At 42.0% G+C, this 23,000-nt stretch overlaps 2 protein-coding genes across 4 annotated transcripts; one reads left to right on the top strand and one right to left on the bottom strand.

The window, feature by feature from the left end:
• The first annotated feature begins 968 nt into the window (after window positions 1-968).
• On the top strand, window positions 969-14,919 carry fscn2b (fascin actin-bundling protein 2b, retinal). 2 transcript variants are annotated; one of them, XM_079660225.1, is made up of 8 exons: window positions 969-1,768; window positions 2,076-2,174; window positions 2,267-2,308; window positions 3,232-3,958; window positions 12,376-12,532; window positions 12,937-13,058; window positions 13,409-13,576; window positions 14,133-14,919. In XM_079660225.1, exons 2-8 carry the CDS (start codon window positions 2,082-2,084, stop codon window positions 14,336-14,338), a joined length of 1,515 nt encoding a protein of 504 aa, XP_079516351.1. In that variant the 5' UTR covers window positions 969-1,768; window positions 2,076-2,081; the 3' UTR covers window positions 14,339-14,919. The 2 variants fall into 2 exon arrangements, with proteins under 2 accessions (XP_079516351.1, XP_079516352.1); XM_079660226.1 differs by lacking the exon at window positions 2,267-2,308.
• Window positions 14,920-15,096: 177 nt separating this feature from the next.
• faap100 (FA core complex associated protein 100) lies at window positions 15,097-22,739 on the bottom strand. Of its 2 annotated transcripts, none has more exons than XM_079657045.1 (8): window positions 22,427-22,739; window positions 21,733-21,851; window positions 20,181-21,040; window positions 19,326-19,488; window positions 17,503-18,418; window positions 17,318-17,425; window positions 16,693-16,779; window positions 15,097-16,588 (listed from the first exon to the last, which is right to left on the bottom strand). In XM_079657045.1, the coding sequence occupies exons 1-8, from the start codon at window positions 22,580-22,582 to the stop codon at window positions 16,457-16,459; spliced, it is 2,541 nt and encodes an 846-aa protein (XP_079513171.1). In that variant the 5' UTR covers window positions 22,583-22,739; the 3' UTR covers window positions 15,097-16,456. The 2 variants fall into 2 exon arrangements, with proteins under 2 accessions (XP_079513171.1, XP_079513172.1); XM_079657046.1 differs by having other exon boundaries at window positions 20,181-20,350.
• Between the last annotated feature and the right edge of the window lie 261 nt (window positions 22,740-23,000).

Below are 23,000 nucleotides of genomic sequence, written 5' to 3'. Positions count from 1 at the left end.
GTGAGTCGATGTGTATGTTTATAGCCATTGACAAGCAGAAGGGGGAGTGTGTGTGTGTATGTGTATGTGTGTGTGTGTGTGTGTGTGTATGTGTGTGTGTGTGTGTGTGTGTGTGTGTGCGTGCGTGCGTGCGTGCGTGCGTGCGTGCGTGCGTGCGTGCGTGCGTGTGTGTAGATTAGCCAGGTTGGGATGATTGGGTTGAGGATTAGATGGATTCAGGAACAGACACGTCTGTTTATTCTGCAAAGAAGACTTATAATAGGCTGATTGGCGAGGTTGATTACTCACACACACACACACGTCATTCAAACACCCCATATGTTGATTAGCTTATTATTGTTTCCTTAAAAGGCCCGCCATTTCCTTTCCCCTTTGCTTGTCTCCCTAACAGAGCTAACAAAGTACATTTACTTATTTTACAATTTTGAGGAACTTGTCAATTAAAAGGCATTTATTCTGAATGAGTACTTTTACTTCTAATACTTTTAGCTGATAATACTTCTGTACTTTTACTTATGTGAGATTTTGTTTGCAGGACTTTTACTTGTAATTAAGTATTTTGACAATAATGTATTGGTACTTTTACTCAAGTAAAGCATCTGAATACTTCTTCCCCCACTGCTCCCACACTGAAAAAACTGAAACGTTGACTTTAATCAAATATATCATGTCAACAGATTTCCTACCTGTATTGGGTTAGTTGAAAGCAATAATATTACGTTTATGGTATTAGATCCAACTTAATGTTATTGCTTTCAACTAACCCAATACAGCTAGGTGAAATCTGTTGACATGATACATTTAATAAACGTTTCAGTTTTTTCAGTGCAGATTCGGATGCACACTCGCCTCTCAGACACATGTCCCCACTAGGACTGACCCAGAGAGCTTGCAATCAGAGAAGGTGTGTAACTAAACCCCTAACATAGGAGCGTAAGGGGATCCGCACTCAGGCAACTTACCCTGCCGGCACAGGGTGTGCTCTGGTTACCCGGCGGTGTGTGCATGTGTGTGTGTGTTGTTTCTCCTTACCTGTCTTTATGTGTCGCAGCAAGAGGCGAAGTGAAGAGCTGGGAATAAAGCGCAGAGAAAGGCAGGATTATACACATGGCAGGTTAGAGAAAGGCTGGCAGGGAGAAGGGAGAGGATGGGAGGAAAGAGCGAGCGAGGGAGGCTTAAGAAGAGAGCGGCCCTTTGTTGCCGAGTTCAGATGTGATGGACGGCTTATGTTTAGGGGAAGAGTGAAGGAGTCCTTCAATGCACTTCCATAACATTTGCAGGAGGATGTTCTTCTTCACTGATCAAACTTTTGTCTGACAAACCAGGGACTTCAAGGAAGGTGAAGAAGAAGGTCAGTGCACTGGATGTGATTCAAAGATAGTTGGCAAAAGAAGGGGGTAAAAGCTAAGGGAAGGAGAGTCAGCGGGGAACAGGTGATTGAGCCTTCAGGGGGAATAACAAGTCAAGCAAGAACAGGAGTTAGGCTGGAAGAGAGAGACAGGGTCGACTGCAGGAGTGGAGATAAGCAAAATTAGTCTGCAGAGAAAGAGAGGTGGAAGCCAGACCTAAAGAGAGATCAAGGCTGACTCAAGTCTCTGCCTGATTAGGGAGAGGAGGGTTAGTGGTGGGATCCCCGATCAACACAACGCCAGAGCCATCGAGAGAGAAAGAATTACAAGAGGACGCCTGGAGGAAAAAGAAGCCTCTTAAATCTGGGAGCTGGAATTAGAGCCGCAAGAAACTGCAGAGGGGAAGCCACAAAACCACAGTAAGTAAATTAGGAAGGCTGGAAAAATGTATAATGAAGCCATGGGCGGGGGAAGGAATTGGTGGTCTTGAGAGTGCTTTATATACTGTACCTTAATGAATTGATTTCCTGTCTTGAAGTATTTCTCTTTTCATCATTCTCCATGATTTACATAGCCTGTCTTATTCCTTCCTTAAAAAACCCATTATGCCTCGTTTTTTTTTATGCATACCTCTTACTCTTGCATCAGGTTTATTACCCTACTCTCTTTCTCCTTTTCCTCATCCCTAACTCATTCTCCGTCTGTCTCACATTCCTGAATCCACAGGTGAAGATGCCTGCTAATGGGAATCGTCCTCTGAAGCTGCAGTTTGGTCTCATAAACCACGAGGGTCGCTACCTCACCGCAGAGGCTTTTGGCTTCAAGGTACAAACACGTCATTCAATACAACAACACAAAAGTATTTAAGATGACATTTACTTAATTGATCCCAATTTGTGTTTTTTTCTATACCGCAGCATTTTAACCCTCAGATGCATAAGTGGGTCTTTTTTGACCCGGTGAGGTGGTTTTCTTAGAGTATCTTTGTAATTAAAAAATGTTATCATTTCATATTCCAGCTATTCCTCAAAAAACATGCTTTGGATATCATGCCATTCAAACTTTAAATTTAAATGTTATACATTTTAAGAAATTGTAGTTTTTGTATTGCTACCCCAAGCTTCCATAAGTGGGTCTTTTTTGACCCGGTGAGGTGGTTTTCTTGAAGTATATTTGTAATTACATTTTTTTATAATTTCATATTCCAGCTATTCCTCAAAAAACATGTTTTGGATATCATGCCATTCAAATTTTAAATTTAAATTTTAAGAAATTGTAGTTTTTGTATTTCTACCCCAAGCTTCCATAAGTGGGTCAAAAATGACCCGCATGCATTTTCTATCGAAATTTTTTTTTTTCTAAAATGATAAATAGTGGAAAATTAAATATAAAATATTTCTAGTGTGAACCAAAATATAATACTAAATATTATACAAGTGATTTTCCTTAACCAAAATGACAAAAATTACATAAAAACACATATTATTCTAATACGGGTCCTTTTTGACCGACTTATCACTCGGGCATCTAAGGTAGCAAGGAAAATTAAGGACAATTAACTTATTTTGAAATGTTTGAAATGCTCTTAACTGTTCATGCTTTTGATGAATTCACAAGTACAAAGCACTATTTGTATTTATTTATTTGTATTATTGCTCGGATACATTTTTTGTTTTTGGCCTCTCTGCCTAATGTCCAATTTGTTTTGTTTGCTTGTTTTCTTGTTAATTTCTTGCGGTTTGTACCATATCTTAGGACCCCCTTGAAAACGAGATGGTTAATCTCAACAGGGTTTATCTTAAATTAATATTATCTTAAATTAATAAATGTCAGTTAAACAAAAGACTAAAAAGCCTTCACGCTCTGCTTCCTTCTCCCTCAGCTGAATGCATCAGCTCCCAGCCTGAAGAAGAAGCAGATCTGGACTCTGGAGCAGGACCCTCAGGACCCCCAGGTGGTCTACCTGCGCAGCCACCTGGGCCGCTACCTTGCCTCCGACAAGGACGGCAGGGTGACCTGCGAGGCCGACGGGCAGCACGCAGACTGCCGCTTCCTCATCGTGGCTCAGTCCAACGGCAGCTGGGCCCTGCAGTCCGAGCCGCACCTGCGCTTCTTCGGAGGGTCTCGAGACCACCTGTCCTGCTTCGCCCAGCTCATCACAGACGCCGAGCTGTGGGCCGTTCACCTGGCGCTACACCCCCAGTCCAACCTGCTGTCCGTGGCCCGAAAGCGGTACGCCCACCTCTCCATGGAGGACGGGGAGATCGCCGTGGATATGAACATCCCCTGGGGGGTGGCGGCGCTCCTCACCCTGGTGTACCAGGAGGGAAAGTACTGCCTAAAGACCTGCGACAGCCGCTTCCTCAGCAACGATGGGAAGCTGGTGACGCAGAGCGGGAGGGCAACTGCGTACACGCTGGAGCTGAAGTGTGGGAAGCTGGCCTTTAAAGACTGTGAGGGGAAGTATCTGTCCCCCATGGGGCCCACGGGCACCCTGAGGTCCGGACGCTGCTCCAAGCCGGGCAAAGATGAACTGTTTGACCTGGAGGAGAGCCACCCACAGGTGGTCCTGACCGCCGCCAATGGGCGATATGTCTCCATAAGACAAGGTAAGGAAAACAAAGACGCATCAGTGGCCTTGCTTTCATGCACTGTGAAGGACCAGGGCATGCTAAAACTAAACACACAACTTCAAAGAATGGGTGACAGGATGAGTGCTCTTCTGCCCACCAACTTCCTCTCCACACTGCAGGAATGTATAACAATGCTGGCCAGTCCATAGTTGAGTGCAGGGGAGAGAAGACTCTTCACTATTAAACGATGATGGGCTTAGGTGAAGGGGCTTCTTTGAAAACAACCCTCAAGTTTTAGGGGAATGGCACAGTCCAATTAACCAGGCACATCTACATAGGCAGGGGTTGTTCAGCAGCTGCAAGACACTGACACAACTGCACAACACATAATTAACAATCACTAAATTCAACAAGATTGTGAGCAATAAATCTAGTCAAATAAAGTTGGTTAAAAATGCGTCAGTGTATGTATGATGCTACACAAAAAAAAAATAGCCTTTAGGATGTGTTCACAAACCCCAACTGTTATTCCCTAAAGTCTTCCACAGGGTCCCAAAGATGTGATTGAATGGCTTAAGTCTGACCTGATGTGCCACTAAAGGTGGTCACATGAGACACTGACCTACACACATGCATAATGAAGCAGAGGGGGCGCAAATACTACAACTACTACAGTTACTACTACTAGCCTATATACTTACATACTGTGTGCACTGATATGCCTCCAGAAAACTGAGCTTACAATTCACAGGAAGTAGCTGAATATGCATCGTTGAGTGAATGAGCCACTCTCTTGAGATTGACAACTGATAAGGGATGCATGGTAATTATGGGTAATGTAGTCTGCACATCAACATGCATTCACATCACATTGGATAGTCAGGAAAACAAGATGAGGCTGATAGGGGAGACAATCAGTCCGATGTCTGAGACCTGATACGATTAGTTTTAGGGCTGCAGTTGATTTAGGTTTAATCCACCGTGGGTATTAAGTATTGCATCGGTCCAATAACAGATTTGTTTTGCACCCATGTTGGGAATATCTGTTCAAGTTTTCATGAATGAGATTTGATGTTATCGGAGAAAGTGTTGTATTCCTGTAATGCTGGATACCCCTCATAAAATTCAGCACTTCTAATAGAAATGAGCCAAATAATCTATCATAAATGGTGATCTTCTGGAAAATCCCCTTTCTCCCTCTCAAATGTACCTCCTGGCTTTGTTGGGTAATGGTGTGAACACACTAGGCTTTTACCCTTCAGGCTTTACTGAAACAGCTGCTTGTAACCTATATACTGCAGTAATGCTCTGTTGATACTGTATTATGTATTTACCCCTCGGCCTTGTCACGGGGCCGTTGGAGTGCGTTATTTGATCAGCATGCGGGCACGACATCACACTACAATACTGATGGATTACACCTGCTCCACATTGGGCTTTTTCTCAAAGGTTGGATTTCTTTGATCGGCCTAAAAACTAGAAAACAATGTAATTGTGGCTATCAGGTGTCATGGCATCCCGGACATTTGATTGAAACAGATCTTGGACCCCGCTGAGTATTAAGTTCGGTTTTATTGGCTTCCCCGTTGATTGTGCTCTTTGTAAACTTTGTTTTGAGATTACATTTGGTTAGATTTGGTTCGTTTTTAAGTTTCAGTACTAGGTTTTCAAACACCACTCCGAGTTTGTTTGATTGCTGGCCGTCAACAGCAGGTTTCAGGGTGATCCCAAAACTAAAATCCTACTTCAGTCAGTCAGTCAGTCAGTCAGTGTGCATCGAAGACTGAAAACGTACCAGTGTCGACAGTATCTTTGCCAAAAAATTATAAACAAAATCTCTTCTGTAACTCGCATTTACAAAGGATTACGTTTTAAGTTAACTTAATGCAGTAGCACTTAATCTGGTTGCGTTTATAGAACAATGTACCTCAAGGATTCTTGCTTTTTAGTTTGTTTCTTAATGGTTGAATGCACTTATTGTAAATCGCATGGATAAAAGCATCAGCTGAATGAAATGTAATGTAAATGTTACCACTCGACAGACGAGGACAGTTGCTGAAATGGTTTCTCTGGTTTGATTTGAAGCTGGAGTTGAGGTGGATTAGCATACACTAACAATGCTTGTCGGCATACTTGGCCATGACACCCATCCGCAGGCTGCAGATTCTTGTCTGCAGGGTCGAGTTTCTGCAGCCCCCGGCGCTGTAACCCAACCTCTGCCCCTCTTATTGTTCCTGGGTAGCAGTGGGAGCTTCGAGCAGAAACCGACAGACTGCGAGGACTGTTAACTGATTGGTTTAAGGGAAGGGAAATGTTGTGCAGTGTAACATGCATAAAGTATATAAAGCAGCATCTTCTGTGTTACTGTCTACTCTCTTCCTACACTTGTTCTACACAAACAAAAGCTTTATCTCCCTCCGACACACTCGCCCACACAGAACCATCCTGCTGCGGAGAGTGGTGAGTTGAGGTGTGTTGAATTATTGATGAAGTTGGCCCCTGTTCCTGGAAGGCGGAGGGGGGGGGGGAGTCTGCTTTCAGAAACCCAAGCTGCCTCTCACCTGGGGCCAAAGCTTCTGCCCCTCCGGGTCCCGCTCTAACTCTCTAATCTATCCCGGGTTAACCCCAGCACATCAGACATTTACTGCAGGAAAAAAAATCTGTTTTAGGTGAAAGGTTTAATTGTTAGGTTAGAATCGTTAGAATAAAGAGGGATAAAAGGGGAAATCCTTACATGCGAGTACCTCAAAAAGCTTCTTGGGTAAATATACCTTGTCTACATCTGCGTATGACATGATGAATAGGAGGGAAACGGAAAGCAGAGAGGGGGGGATACAACTCTCAAAGGACTCGAGGACAATAGGACTGTGTGTGGAGACAGGTGGGCTCTTTATCCTCCCTAATGTCACCTGTGTCTTTACACACATTTAGCACCTTTGTTTCTGCTCCATTTAGCACAGAGGAGTGACATTGGCTTTCTATTTTAAAGTGAGTACAAATGTGGTAAATGGGTTAGTGATAAGAGGGTCAACTGTAAGGAGGTAGCTGGAAAAAGTGTTAAAGAAACAGTAACGTAAAACATAAATATCTATCTATCCTGAGATGTGTGTGTGTGTGTGTGTGTGTGTGTGTGTGTGTGTGTGTGTGTGTGTGTGTGTGTGTGTGTGTGTGTGTGTGTGTGTGTGTGTGTGTGTGTGTGTGTGTGTGTGTGTGTGTGTGTGTGTGTGTGTGTGTGTGTGTGTGTGTGTGTGTGTGTGTGTGTGTGTGTGTGTGTGTGTGTGTGTGTGTGTGTGTGTGTGTCTTAGCATGTAGATCTGTCATCATGTCTCTCATCCCCTCCCTGTGGTCCACTCTGCCCTGAAAGAGAAAAAGAGATGATTGTCTAACGAGAGAAAAACCTTCTATAAACACATGCACACAAACACACACACACACACACACACACACACGATCCATACACACACACAGACACACACACACACACACACACACACACACACACACACACACACGATCCATACACACACACACACACACACACACACACACACACACACGATCCATACACACACACACACACACACACACACACACACAGCACAGAAACAGATAAACGGGGATTAAAAGAATGGACTGAAAATAAAAAACCAAGAGAAAATGCATTTGTGGAGGATGAATGATTGGGAGAAAGAGGGAAATAATGGACAGGGGGATAGTGGAATCAGCTTACCATTAATAATGGATGTCAGAGCGGGCTATCGCTGATGGATTAGTTAGGCCTGCTCCACTTGCAGCCTGCAGGTAGGGCAACAACAGAAAGTGGATCTGGGGTCTGATCCAAAATGTGCTACTGCTGCTGTGTAGATACACGGGGGAGGGTACTGATTAGAAGCAGCGGTGGAGAAAGTATTCAGTAAAAAGTAATAAAAGAGTAACACACTGTAAGAATGCTCCATTATAAGTCCTGCATTGAGAATGGTACTTTAGTAACAGTACTTTAGTATAGAAATAATGCAAATCACAAATAATAATACATGTTATTTATCAAGCACTCTTATAGGTGCTCAAAGATACTTTACCGAGATAGAAATAAATGCATACAATAAAAAAAAAAGTAATTAATATCGAGCTAGTAAAACCACATTAAACATAAAGACACAACATAAATCACAAATGAATACTTAAGAATAAGAGTACCGTAAAAAATATTAAAATAAAATGATTTTAGATGTCATTAAATGTATGAAAGTAAAGAGTACAGTGTTTCCCTTTGAGATGTAGTTGAGTAGAAGTATGAAGTGGTACAAAAAAGAAAATACTCCAGTAAAGTACCTGAAATTCTAACAGTAAATGTATTCGTTACAGTCCACCACTTATTAGGAGTATGCATAGTTAATCAGTGACGATGGCAACACCGTCGTTTGCATGCTTGACCAACTTCTGTGTCATGGATGTTCATCAACACAGCTATTGATATCTCAGATTGCTGGGTTGGATTTCAGCGCATCTAATCTACTTTCTCTTAGTCCATCCTTCTCTTTTTCCTCCATCCTTCTCTCCGTCCTCCATCCTTCTCTCTTTCCTCTATTCCTCTCTCCTTCTCATCAATCAGACCGGCGAGGTCCCAGCTGAGGCCTGTCTGAGGATCATTTTCTGGGTTGAATTAGTGTGAAATGGACACATGGAGTAGGTAGACAAAGCATGACATTGAGTCGGGATGAGAGCGAATGAGAGTGATGGGCCTCCAGGCGTAGGTGTGGAGTAGAGGGGCCGAAATGTATGCTTCAAATGCACTTAAGATCAATGATAATTTCTCCAATTGTAAGACCTCATGATGTCTACCTTATCGGGTGTGAATAGGATGAAGCGTCCCGGCGGCTCAGTAACCATGACATCTTTGTTGCATGTCAACACCTTTTTCCCTCCTCATCTCTATATCTACTAGCATTACATTAAAGCAAAATGCCCGAAAAAAGAATCTTAAAACAGACGGGATTCACATTGTCATAAAGCACACATCAAGGCTGAAGTGATAAACACATTTGAAGATTTTGTTGGGGGGGTTTTCAGTCAAAAACCTCTGTGATAGAGCTCTCTAAAGTGGTACGTGAAGGTGCATTTATGTGGGATTATGCAGATGTAATTTATATTCATGCATCCCTCAACAGCCAGGTGACAGCCCATGTTTATTATTGATGATGCCCTAAGAACACATGACTATGAAATGTAGAAAAAGACCTGATTGGACCTCACTTCATTCAGACAATATCTTAGTCTTTATTTGCCATATCATTATCACTACATTGGCCCAGACTGAACTCATGGCTAAACAGAATCAATATGCCATGTTTTATACGCCCAAAACTTTAGTTGATAATGAAATATGTGCAAATGTAATAGCATTACCGTCAGCCTGAACTTTGATTTTAGGGCCGCTCCCGTTTCTTTGATATTGGAGGGTTTTTGATGACAGTAGCCCTGAAAACCAAGATGTATGGTAGGCTTCTGATAATGAAAAACATGTGTTTGGATCAAAACACTTAAAGGTGGAACTGGAGCTTTTGATTAATGAATCTATAGCTCACTCTGAAGTAAGACAATGTTAAAGATATCCCACAAGTATCCCAATATATCATTTAAATAACGGAGAAAGTTAGAAATAAAGAGAAAAGCTTACCTCAACTGCCTCGACCTTGCTGCTTTACACACACAAATAGTTTTCTTAGCCTCCCAACGCACTTTCCAGGAAAAGCTTGGCAAACAGCTGCAGGTTCCAAGGCTGCAGGAAAGAAAGGAGGTACCATGAGTTACAGAGTTTTAAAAAATGGATGCTTAAAGAGTTTGTATTTGAAGAAACAGAACCACTTCAGCTGAGACTGACAATGTAGATTCACTATTGAGAGTTTAGGTTGGAAAATTAATGTTTAAAAATGTCATGTTTTCACCTCGTTTCTTCTCTTCTTCTTTTTAAGTGGGATTACAAAAACAAATAATAGTGAAGTGTTTACGAAACTTGGTTTGAATGGTGCAGCAGGAGCCAAGGAATAACCCATTAAAGTTTAGATCACGGGGCGGATACACTCATTATTTTTCAATTATGGAAACGACCTTGGCAGAGGATTGCATTCTGGAAGTGCCCTTTTTATTTTTTCACTCATTGTTCTCAAAGAAAAAAGAGTTTGGTTCCTGTTGGTTGAATAAAAGTCCCCTCTATACACGAGTACTTTTAACGGTGTATGAAACCACTTTATGGTGTATATAAATCCAGTATATCCAGTTAATGCAGTTACATTTTTTGAGCGTGTTTTCCATATGTTTGATCATTCATCGCTCAGTAAGCTGGAGGGTTGAGACTGCTCGGTAATTATCCGTACATCCCGCTAAGTGTGGACCATAAAATCCTCTGGTCTTTTCCGGTTTTTCCTTTATTCTTTTATTGAGGGGATTGAGGGATTGGACGGGTAGCACTTGAAAGCTGATTATATCAGAGCCCCGCTGTGAAGAGGGCAGATAGGCAGGGCCGGAGGTGGGGGAGTATATGGGCGAAGGGAGGGAGGGATAAGGGTGACAGAGAAGGGAGCAGGGAGATAAGAGGGAGGGCAATGAGCACAAATAAGGGCTGTTAAAGGATTAAGAAATGTATTTGGACGCATCTAATTAACGAGCTCTGTGTAATCTGCTTTTTGTCGGGGGCGAACAACTGCTTTCTTTCCTGCCAACATTTACAAGTACAGTAGAAAATATGAAAGCAGCCTGTTTTAATGTCACCAAGAAGGACTACTTAAACAGAGAAAGGGTTAAAGTTTATTATGTTTTGGGCGTTTTCCCTTTCCTGTAGAGTGTTATATAGGTTTTAGTGCATGTAAATGGTCACACACTCCTCCCCCCCCCCTGCTTGAAACGCCTCCATTGGACTCCTTTATTTACTTCAAGAATATAGTGACATCACTATGTAACACTCACTCTCCTATTGGCTAGCGCTCCCACACGTTGTATGTGATAGGCTAAGGGGCGGGACATATCTAAGCAGTTGACCAATCACAACAGAGTCGAACAGCTAACCAATCAGAGCAGACTGGGCTCTGGTTTCAGACAGAGGGTGAAAAGAGGTGCTGCAGCACAGGCAGTATGAGAAAAATAAAGAGGTTTTTAAACATTAAAGCAAGGAGAAATGTCAGAGTAGAGAAACTACATACAAATATGAACCTGAAAATGAGCCCCTTTAATAATAAAGATGTCTCCTGAACCTGGACACGGAAGTGATGTCACTGTGTTGTGTTCTTCTCGTGTTATTATCTGACGTGTTAGCAAAGAAAAAGCTAAAATAATTGGTTTCTCAGTGGTTTAAGCGTTAGGCAATCAAAAGGTGTTGATAGCAAATGACTGTAAGAACATTTACTATGTGATAGCTTGTTGCTGGAATATTTCCTGCACAGCCACATTTAGTGAATTAACTTTATTTACAGATATATTTTCTGTGCATGAATGAACCCCAATCAGTGAAAATGTATTTACCCTTATGTTGGCTATACTTGAAAAGTCAGATCAGGGGTTCAGTTTAGTTTAAAGGCATCACTTAAAAATAACCTTACATCCCAGGGTCAAATGTGATTAGCAACTCTTTCATGCTGGGCCAAACTCAACATAACAATGCAGCCTGATTAGCAAGCCGCTATGTCGCTGTTTTCCCAAAATGACTTTGTTGGTTTTCGGCTTGCCACTGAGATTTCACAAAGAAAGAAAGAGAGGAGATTTTTTAGAGGAATTTGTTAATTTCATGCACACACCTATTCAGAACAAAAAGAAATACTTTTGTGAACACACATACTAAGGCTGCCTTAAAGAGACAGTACCCCAAAATCAAAATCAAAACCTATTGGGCAATTTTAAATTCACATTGTTTTGTTGTTAGTTGCCAAGTGTAGGAGATAAAGGCCATGTTTGCCTTCTCTTCAAAATAACAAAACTATATTGCACTCAACAGCAATGTATTAAAACCATGACTCGTTTACTCAGGATAATCCATAGACGTAGTTGTGAGCAGCTTCATATCTATTTTTCTTTCGACCGAACTACACCGTGAACTGTATCACCGCGCAGGGAAAGCATGCATCTATGAGTGAACAACCTTTTCTGTGGATTATCACATGTCACTTGTTGGACTTACTCAATAGTGGGGAGGAGCAATTTGGGGTGAAGTGTCTTGCCCAGGGACACAACGACATGCTGACTGCAGTGGGGTTTGAACCTGTGCTCCCCTGATCCGAACACCAACGCACTAGCCCACTGCGCCACACGCCTCCCCTATCACAACAGTAAATCCACATATAGGAATACAACATGGCAAAACAATTGAGCAAACAATTGTGAGCAGCTATGATGGATTGCTCCAGACTTCTCAAGCTTTAATGGTATTTAATTTTGACAGCACATTCTTCCTCTGCCCCTCTCAGGAGTAAGCCTTGCAGCCAATCAGGAGGACGAGACGGACATGGAGACGTTTCAGATGGAGATCGACAAAGAAACCAGGAAGTGCACGTTCTGCACCAGCCATGGGAACTACTGGGACCTGGTGGCCCACGGAGGCATCCAGAGCTCAGCCACTGAAGTGTGAGTGACTGCTTTGGTGTGTTGGTTCCATAGGTTGGTTCAGAACATAAACAAACCCATAACCCTAATTCAAAGTAAAAAATACAAATTTAAAATCAAGAAAAAATAAATATAGAGTAGAGGAAAAATACAATAAACATGAACAAATTATATAAAAATTAGTAAAAATAACATGAATATAGAATCATTTTAAAAAAGCAAATATTTTCTTTAAATAAAGTAAATAATCTGAATTAAATATGGAAGACCTGCGCCGTTTTAGGTGAGTTGTTTTGTGTGGAAATGTTGAAAACTGACCACTGATATAGTTTTTTTCTTTAATCTTACTAGTTGCTTTACACTTTTTTTTACAAACCAAAAATATTTTCTGTTAAAGCATTACAAAAATGTCCTGTGATGTGCAGGTCAGCTACCAGCATGTTTTCAGTGGAGTGGCTCGGCCACAAGGTGGCACTAAAAGCTAACAATGGGAAATACATCTGCACCAAGAAGAACGGCCAGCTGCTGGCTGTCAGTGACTCCATAGGTGAGAGACGTTTTTAATAAACATTACAACTCTTCACCAATACTCTCTCTGGCTGCTCTGATGTGAAAATGATGTTGAAATAAGAACATTTGTAAGTTGTCTTGTGAAAATTAAGACATTTTGAGAATAACTGTGCCATAAAAATTGATGTGATCTGTTGCTACGAGTTGGATTTTTAACTGCTGCACCGGAAAAATAAGTAACTTTTTATGGCACTTTCTTAACTAAGGGGGATGTTTTGGCATCAGTAATGATCTCCAGACTTTGTGGAATACGTACAGAATTAAACAACGGAAAAGTAAGTTTGCAATATTTAGTTTACCCATTACTTTCCTCTCATCTTCTGACAGGCGAGGACGAGCAACTGACGTTGAAACTGATCAACAGGCCGATGCTGATCCTGAGAGGAGAGAACGGCTTCATCTGTCACCACAAGAACTCCAACCTGCTGGACGGTAGCCGGTCCGTCTACGACATCTTCAGCCTGCAGTTCAGCAACGGGGCGTACCACATCAGAGGTCAGGGGGCACACACTCAACATGAGGATTAAAGGAATACTTCACCTGCAAAAATTACCATTGCAATAACCCACCCTGTGTTAACTGGAACTTTTGATCGTTAGACTGTATATTAAGAGCTTTAATCTGTTTTTTAAGCATTTTTACATATGTAATGTTATGGTAATGCAATGTGCATATTTTTTACACATTTCATGTTATTCTAAAACGGAGCAACTGATATAAAATCCAACTTTCCCCCTGAGGTAAATAAGGTTTTTCTCAAAGATTCAAAGGCTTTATTTTGAAATGCATAATAGCTACTATAGCCTAGTTTTGGCAATGAAAGTCTTACATCCAAGGCTCCTACAAAAAATAGAAGTAGTAAAGGAAGAAGTACAGTAGACGTGAAGGGAAAAATAGAAATAAAATAGTGTAAGACAATGGTGCAAGTCACCCAATATGCAAGTAAATTGAGAAACAAGTTAACTATGCACATGTCAAATTGAATAAGATAAAGACAGACTGATTCTGTTGCTCCACTCTCATTCACTGGTTCTTGTGTTCAAACCTGCAGGAGTGGACGGTCGGTTCTGGTACGTGAACAGCTCCGGGCTGGTGTGTTCAGACGGCGAAGTTCCTGAGGATTTCACTGTGGAGCTGCTGGAGCACGGCCGCCTGGCCATCCGGGGGAAGAACAGAAAATACCTGCGAGGAGACCAGGGAGGAACGCTGAAGGGAGACGGACTCAGCCTGAGCAGCTCGGCCCTGTGGGAGTATTAAAACATTAAAACATTACATCATCAGTATGACGTCAAGAGTCTAAAGGTCTGTGACACTTTAAGGTGGAAGACATTTACGCACCAGAGACGAGGTGCAACTTGTACTGAATTAATCGCACATATTCCAGCTTCCTGTTACAAAGAAGTCAAACCCTCACATCACAGGAGAGTGTGAGAACAAGAACCAAGAGAAGTCCTGATGACGTGAACAATGCTTCGGATCAAACAGCAGCATGAGTGTGAATGAACTTTAGAGTTTTTGTGTTGTTCCTTAAGATTTTTTCCAAAGAGCATGCGATGCAAGATCTATTTTTGTCCAATCTAACATCTCCATCTTTAGAAATAAAATCCTCCTTTCAATAAAGACAAGTAGACTTCTCAATGTTCTTCAACCCCTGAAGATGTCAAACCAAAACCTTCTTTTCTCCTTGTCTTTATGTTCCCAAACTGTCTCCCTCTCCTTACAGGTGTGATATTATTGACAGCACAGTGGTAAAACTATGGTGGCCGAAAGCACTCCAAGAACTTTAACACAACGGAAACCAGGACAATAAAAAGTGATGCAGACAGCGTTTTTACATTTGCATCGCTTTTGAAACTGCAGCGAGGTTTTTCATTTTTTTCAAGTCTTTTTATTTCATTATAGAGTACAGTAATTGATGCCATTTCATTTATATTGTAATATCACAGTACAATAACTACACTCCCCCCTCCCTCCACCCGCACATGCCCACACCGGCGAAACCAAAAAAAAAAAAAAAAAAAAAAAAAAAAAATGCTTATCAATATAACTTAAACAACAGAGCCATGAAAAAAAAATCAAACGGGAAAAGCAGCGAGGTTTTTCTAATGTAACTTTTTCGGCTTGTTTGCCCCTGTCGGCCACCTTAAAAAACAGATATGCAAGACACCATCAAGCTTAGGAACTTAAATACAAGTGTAATTCGAGACAAACATTCTAGTAGTAGTAGTATTCGTTTATTTGTCCCCAAGGGGAAAATGGGTTGCAGCACATCACAAGTACTGTATACTAATCAATACAGTCAATAGCATTGTTGTCTGAGGCTGCGACGAAAAGGCGTGGATTTTGCATTTGTCCCCGTCTCATTTATCTACATTTACTGAGAGTACACCTGTATGGCGGCGGGTTAGGTTTTGTTTTAGTAATGTCACATTTCTTATCAGGACGTAGAACTTGAAGTCCTTTATTGGGCAATTCCCAGCCCTACTAGTTGCTTTACATAAAGAGCTTTTAACAAAAATAAAATGTCCTTTAAAACAGTGATGTTGCATGTCTTTGGCACATGTCAGAGTAAAGGTCAGATTCATTACTGAAGGTCTTTCTATAGGTGATGTGAGGATCCTCGCCCACCTCAAGCTTTCACCCTCTGGTTTAATTGCACAGACACGCAGCAGTCCTGAGTTTTAATGGAGGTTTTCCACCACAAGAACACTTCAGGTTCAATCCCTAGAATAGTTATGATGTCTATAAAAAATGTGAAGGAGCTGTGGATGCCACTTCTCTTTCTCAGGTGTCTCACTCACTCTTGTTTTTATTCCATCAAAGCGAATTGGTGCCGTGTTAAAGGAACATGTTGAATTTCTCTCCTTGAAGAAAGGCACTGCAGGTGAGTGGGGGTTAAAACGTTAATTAATATCAATCTCAATTCAACTTCCCCAGTTCCTTTAAAACTCACACATTAAAACTATCTTTTTTTGTATTACAAGTTTCCTGAGATGTTATATTTAATACGCAAAAAAGGCAATATCCCAAAACATTTTTACGAACAGATATCTGCACATTTGATAAAGCTAGCTTTGAAATGTTTGTTTCCTTTTGTTGACATACCAAAGAGAGACATTTGTATATCCATTCATCAGAAAATATCGGTAACGCGATGAATGATATATAAAAAACACGAGGTTTATCTTTTATTTTTTTAAAGCTCAAGGGAATCTATAGTAAATCTTTCTTTGTGTAGAATATTAAACGGAAACAGAATTGATATTGATGCCAAAGTGCGTTTACAATAGCAATGACATTTCTGATAATTGTTCTTCATGCATCTGCTGCAAAGACGGGTTACAGAGCACTGGACCGAGCCGAGGGCAGGAAGTGTTAGATTATGAGTAGAGGGTTTTCTCTGAGTTCTCGGTAAACGTCGAGAAGCGTTCGGCTCATCTGCTCCGTGGACGCCCCCCCACTGAAGACCCCTGACACTCGACTTTGCTGGATCTGCTGCAGCAGGTGCTGAGAGGAGAGGAGGGGGACAAAGGAAGGTTTCAAATCAACAAGATACTTTGGATTTAAACCCAACTGTAGAAAATGTAGCTGGAAGGGAGAACGTGAGGTACCTCGGCCCGCCGCAGCGCCTCTCTTAACCCCAAACTCTGGACCCTCTTTGTGGACGCGGCTCTCTCTGGAGCTCTCTGCAGCAGAGTCTGTGTTAAGGAACAACAAAGTTATTGTTAATATTGTTATAATATACGTCGTGACTGTGTAAGGGAATGATTAACGTCCCTCCATCATAATATCCAAATTTGCAACGCCAAAACTAACATGTTTGCTCACTCTCAGATTCAAAAATACAGAAAATAGTGCCAATGACTATAAGTCAAATATGTAGATGGCAAAATGATTTAGATAGATGTGTAGCCAAGGGAAGAGAACATTTCTGCACACTGATGTTTACTTGCAATAACAATGTTGTGCTTACTCAGAGTTTTTAGCCCCAAGACCTTCATCTGGTGAAGCGTCTCAAGACTCCTACGCACCCGTCTGCAATAAGTAGTGGGTGTACATAAATACTTAACATTTAAGTGCCTGCAAACGTCAGACAAAAGAAAACTCTGGAAAGAAGTGTGTGTGTGTGTGTGTGTGTGTGTGTGTGTGTGTGTGTGTGTGTGTGTGTGTGTGTGTGTGTGTGTGTGTGTGTGTGTGTGTGTGTGTGTGTGTGTGTGTGTGTGTGTGTGTGTGTACCTGTACTCGCCGCAGCACAGCGTGGTGCAGTCCACACACCGCTGCTATAGACGAGCTGTGAACCTGAACCTCCACCGTGTTCAGGGACTCCTCCACCCCTACATTCACCTGGAGAACAAAGCACTGTTAATCATAAATGCACACAAGATGTACCTTTGTGAATATATTATCAGATTATTCTTTACCTCTTTGGCAGTCAGTTTGACAGCATGTCTGTTTAGACTCTGTGCGTGCACCACTGATCCCCTCATCGGGATTTGGTCTCCTTTTTGTCCCGTCGTCACTCCTCCAGGACCTTCAGACAGCAGCCACTCCAGCAGAGAAAGGCACACATTCTCAGGAGCCGTCTTTGTCCCTGCAGGGTCTAAATGTGAGCTTTTTACCACCATAAGTGTGTCCCTCAGTAACTCTGCAGACACCCGTACACTTGCTGAATACTTTAATCCACCTTCTCCTCCTCCCTCTGCGTTCCCACCGCACCTTATTCGATGTGATCTTAGAAAAGCTTCAATGGCATCTGTCGCATGAGGTGTGATCTTTTCCTGGACGGCTTTAGGGCTGCTCACCTGCAGGGCGTGCAGCCAATCCACTGTCAGGGTGTTCAGGGGCAAACTGATGCAGCTGCTCTGCAGAGCGGGAAGGTTTGCAGCTTCCTCTCCCAGGAGGCTGGCGAGGGAGAAGAGGAGGGAGCAGCTCACTGTCACGGGGAAGGATGATTCGCCTGCAGCTGCTAGAGGCAAAGACACGTCTAACGTCTCGCCTGGATGGAGGCTTTGGAACGGGAATGAAAAGTTTGCGGAGAGGTTTTCTCCTCCTGCACTGGGAGGAGGACACAGAGGAAACACAGTGATGCTTAATGTCCAGCCTCGCTCCAAAACATAAGCACTGGAGTTATCCAGGACACACGTGAGGGTCAGGGAGTCTTCCTGAAGCAATCTGCTCCAACTGGTTGAAGCTCGACATCTGATTGGATTCTCCTGGAGGGGAGGAGGCTCTGCACCGTTTGCACCTGCCATCAACAGGAAGCTGATGTTGAGCACTTGATTCAGGTGCTGGAGAATCTGGTTTTTGGATTTGATGGATGTTTTCAGCACAGATGCTCTAAAAGGAGAGGAAGGAAAATGATATTTACATGAACAGAAAGATAATATTAAAAAGGTACATCAAGTCATTTATTTGCCACTCGGGGTTTCTCAATCAAAACAATAACAATAGGCAGAGTTTGGATGTTTCGTGAAGTAGTGGGATCATGGTTGTCATCGCCACCATTTCCATAATTCACTAACTATCCACAAAGCTCTCTTTGTTGTAAATAAAGCAGATTTAAGGTTATGTTTTGGTTTTTCTGACTGAATATCCAGAAGTTTGATGGCTTAAATCCGACCCTTGCTTAAAATAGAAAATAGAGAACGACCGAAATTTAAAAAGTGCCAAAACTGGTTAAAAAGTGCCATTATGACATTTCTGTTATACAATCAGAACATTGACATAAGGGGATATAATAATAATAATAATAAATGGGATTTATATAGCGCTTTTCTAGACCCAAAGACGCTTTACATTATGAGTCAGGTCGACAAACAAAACAAGAACAAAAAAACAAACAAAAACAAAAAACAAAACAAAAACAAAAAACAAAACAAAAACAGAAAAGCAGTCAGGAGGATGTTGGTTCAGAGGGGGGAGGGGCGGGTTTAAGGATAAGCAGAGTTGAAGAGGTGGGTTTCGAGACGGGACTGGAACAGGGTGAGGGAATCAGACTCACGGAGGTCTTGGGGGAGGGAGTTCCAGAGCTTCGGGGCTGCCACAGAGAAGGCTCTGTCCCCGAAGCTATGTTGCTATTACCGGAGAACAAATGAAACATGGAAATGTGGATTTCTATGGTTTTGGTATAATGTACGTACACAACTCAATCAAATACAAACAGACATCCAGTAGTTCTTAGACATTTGAATGCAGAAAAGTTACATGCTATGACTAATATAAATGTTTATTGTGTTGGGTTCACCTTTCACAGACGTCCCCGATGGAGGACAGCAGGTCCCTGACGCTGCGGCCCACCTGAGAGTCTGACCCCGAGGACAATCTGCTGTCCTCTGTCCTCACAGGGAGACGCATCCTCTGCAGCTGCCCTCTGACAGACAGACCCAGCAGCTCCACTACACCTGGAGCTATAAGGCAAAAATACACAGGTTAGAGTCACAGGTTGAATGGAGAGAAGGGTCATATTTAATCAATGTTAAATGTAACAGTGTAAAGATACATTTTCTGGTTCAAGACATTATCACTGCTTTTCTTTTACTACTGTGTGAAGGGTTCCTACGCCTTCTTAAACAATACATCCAAGGTCTTTTATGAATGGCTTTCAACAAAGTCATGGACCCTCGTGATTTGGCAAAAACATAGTTTGAGACACACATCAAGGTTATTTATTTTACAACACTGAGCATTTTTACAATGACAAATGGCAGCCTTGAATGCGTGAAGACTTCTCAACTGTGCTGTAACAGTGATGGCAGAATTAAAAGCACTTACATTTCAAAGATGAAAGTCTATTTCCAAACACCTTCAAAGCCTTAATTTTTCCGCTTTAATTCAAGAATGTTCTGTGTGGAAAGTCAACTCTCATGCAGAGACCGCAAATCAAAAACTGTGAAATGTATGTCTCCATTCTTTTCTCATGAATTATTTCAAGTCACGTCTCTGTGAAAAGATACTGGGAGTTTTGTGAGTTGTTGAGCCTCAGTTCAAAATGTGACACCTAACGAAACCATAAAATATCTAATGCTTAACACGCGATTTTCATTTCAACCGAGAGACATTGGTAATTGGTTGACACACTTTGAATGAAAGGCCTGTTCACCTGCAGTGTTGCATGTCGGCGGGGCCAAAGCGACGACTCGACACACATTTAAACTGGTGGGGCTTTGGAGGGCAGCGTCCATCTTTCTGCGTGTTTCCTCATCCTTTCCTTGGCCTTCCTCTCCAGATTTCCCCTCTGATATATCCAGCAGCAGCAGGTCTGACCCCGTGCTGTAGTAAACAATGTTTTTATCCACACAGCCACACACCACAGGCCCCGGTACACACCCCTCAATCAAAACGTTCCCTCTCCCCTCTGCTGACCCTCCTTTGTCGGCTTTCATCAGCACCACCCTCCCCAGTTCACCCACTGCCACCAAACACCGTCCTGGACCCGATGATCCGACAAATACGACGGGCTGCTCCAGGCTGTGCAGGACTCGGAGCCTCGATCCTGGGAGAAGCAGAGGGACGAAACACACGCACCCGTCTGGAAGGCCACACAGGATAACGGGGGATTTGGCGAGGGCGATATCGACCCCAAAAAGAAGTTTGAAGAGGAATGGATCGAGGTGAAAATGGCCCTGACTTGGAGCTTCATCTGATGAGGAATTAGAGGAGGAGGACGATGGTGTTGCATCCCTTGAGTGAACACAAATCAGCACCGGACTTCTTCTTATTTCTGTTTTTGTTTCCTCACTGTTTACATCTCCTGAGACCTGACTGAAAGAGCTGAGCTTCTCGTAGTTTGAGGATTTGTACAGAGCCAACATCCAGGATGCGTCTCTTTGGGAAAGGGTCACAAGCACGGAGCCGACAAGGAGCAGCGATAACACTCCTTCCTCTGCAATGACCAGAGACTCAGAGGAGATCTTCAGCTCAGATGGACCAGAGGAAGCATCAGCTGGGGAGCCTTTAACCCTGCGGGGGGGGGGGGGGGGGGGGGGGTCATGTATTTAAGAGGCATTGAAAGGATTTAATTGAACACGATATAGAACATATGGATTATCTGTGAACTAGAAGAGAGGTTTTTATAGTGGGAGGCAGGCCTTTCCCAGAGGGGGGCTGGATATTATTTTATAGGAGGCTGAGTGAAACAAAAGAAGATCACATAAAGTAGCCCAAATGTGTGAGATTGAATTAAAGACATGTTTAAAAGATACAGAGGTTTGTGGAGATGTACTGTTCTCTAACTTGAGTGAGAGACTATTAAATGCCTTATGAGCGACATTTTTATTTATTTTGTGTAGTCTGAAGTTATAGATGGTCAAAACAATGCAACAAAAACAACATATTTATATGCAAGACTTTTAAAGGTTTGGCTTATTTGAAGAGTATTCTTGATAGTGTGTATCCTGATGGTTTACTACCCTTTTTGTACGTTGTTTGGATAAAAGCATCAGCTAAATGAAATCTAATATTGAAAAAAATCTTAGGCTATCTTGGGTCGACTATTGGGTCTCTATGGGATCAATGAAATAAACATGAGGCCATTTGATTTGGGGGTTATCCTAACTTTGTCTGAGGGAAGCCCACTTAAAGCCCTGATTTAAAGGAACATACTATTGTGCTGCAGTAACATTGGAGCACCGTTATTGTATGTGGGTCCATACCTGGATAGCAGAAGTTCTGAACTGACACAATAGACTCCGCTCCTACAGGCTACATAGAGGCGCTGCTTATCATGACTCACAACAAGGTCACTCACAGGATCAGGACACTGGAGGACAGCCTGAAAAAACACATCATAAGAGAATCAAACTCAGAAAATGTGGACGTAAAGTTATCTTTAGATATCTAGATTTGCAAGTACGCCTGTCAGTGTAAAGTATATGGTGGTGGACAGTTATTTAGTACTGTACTTGAGTGGATATATCCATTTTCTGCTTCTTCACTACACATCAGAGACAAATTCCGTTGTTTTTACTCACCTACATTTGTTTGAAAACAGATTCTGATTAATAGTCTAATTCATAACGAAAAAATAATGTATTATGTGTACTTTTAAAGGTTTAAAATAGCTTTGATCCCTCAAGGAAATTCACAAGCTAATATGAAGGTACAAAAAAGCTAATTCTTTACCAGCTGCACACATTGATGAACACGTTAATGCATCAATAAATAAATATACAATATTATACAATGTTTTAATGGGACAGTGTGCAGAATGAGTACTTCTACTTATTGTACTTCAGGCACATTTTGACGCTTATTCTTTGACTGAAGACATTTTGAATGCAGGGAAATTGCTACTTTTATTTAAGTTTAAGTACTTTGTCCACCACTGAAAGTACATGAGTTATTTACCTTGAGTTTCCTCTCCTGAGTACTGAAAACATAAGCCTCGTCGCTTCCAGTGCAGAGGAGCACATCTGTCCCAAAACCACACCTGATCCTGGGTGTGCACGAGGTTCTTGCAAAGCCAAACTCTGCACAAGTCTCCACAGCACACCGTCCGTCCATGGTCACACCACCGAAGAAGAAACTGTAGTCCGCATTTGTAACGCTAGGTACTGTTGACACTGTTGATTTAGTGAGTGATAATAAAGGGTAAAATGTTGGTAAAATGGACAAGGTACTCCAGTCCTGAACCGGTTGTTGATAGAGGAAGGGAAGCCCCTCACAGAATTCCGCGCGTCGCGTTTTGGACCAATGAGAGCAAAGAACTACATTACCCATGAAAAATGTGACGTTTATTTTGTTTTTAATGTTTGTTTTTTTAGCAGACTCTCAGGTTTATTCAGAAAATGCGCTGAATATAAAAACAACTCCGACCTGTAAAATGCTAACAAAAATACATTACAAATAATGACGTTTTTTAAGCCAATTCTATGAGTCATTTGAATAAATGAAGACCACAAAAAATAACAATGTGGTGTTG

This window comes from Notothenia rossii, assembly GCF_949606895.1.
Source record: "Notothenia rossii genome assembly, chromosome: 11".
Classification (NCBI taxonomy): Eukaryota; Metazoa; Chordata; class Actinopteri; order Perciformes; family Nototheniidae; genus Notothenia; species Notothenia rossii.
Note: the sequence above shows the minus strand (reverse complement) of the source record. Positions and strands in the feature narration are given on the sequence as shown.

What these genes read in the sequence shown, in the direction of transcription:
- fscn2b (XM_079660225.1), top strand. Translation starts at nt 2,082, where the DNA reads ATGCCTGCTAATGGGAATCGTCCTCTGAAGCTGCAGTTTGGTCTCATA. An exon ending in AGTGGGTCTTTTTTGACCCG is followed by an intron (nt 2,309 to 3,231) that starts GTGAGGTGGTTT and finishes CTTCTCCCTCAG; the next exon opens with CTGAATGCATCAGCTCCCAG. An exon ending in GGCTGTCAGTGACTCCATAG is followed by an intron (nt 13,059 to 13,408) that starts GTGAGAGACGTT and finishes ATCTTCTGACAG; the next exon opens with GCGAGGACGAGCAACTGACG.
- faap100 (XM_079657045.1), bottom strand. Translation starts at nt 22,582, where the DNA reads ATGGACGGACGGTGTGCTGTGGAGACTTGTGCAGAGTTTGGCTTTGCA. An exon ending in TCAGAACTTCTGCTATCCAG is followed by an intron (nt 21,041 to 21,732) that starts GTATGGACCCAC and finishes CCCCCCCCGCAG; the next exon opens with GGTTAAAGGCTCCCCAGCTG. An exon ending in GCCGACATGCAACACTGCAG is followed by an intron (nt 19,489 to 20,180) that starts GTGAACAGGCCT and finishes TTTGCCTTATAG; the next exon opens with CTCCAGGTGTAGTGGAGCTG.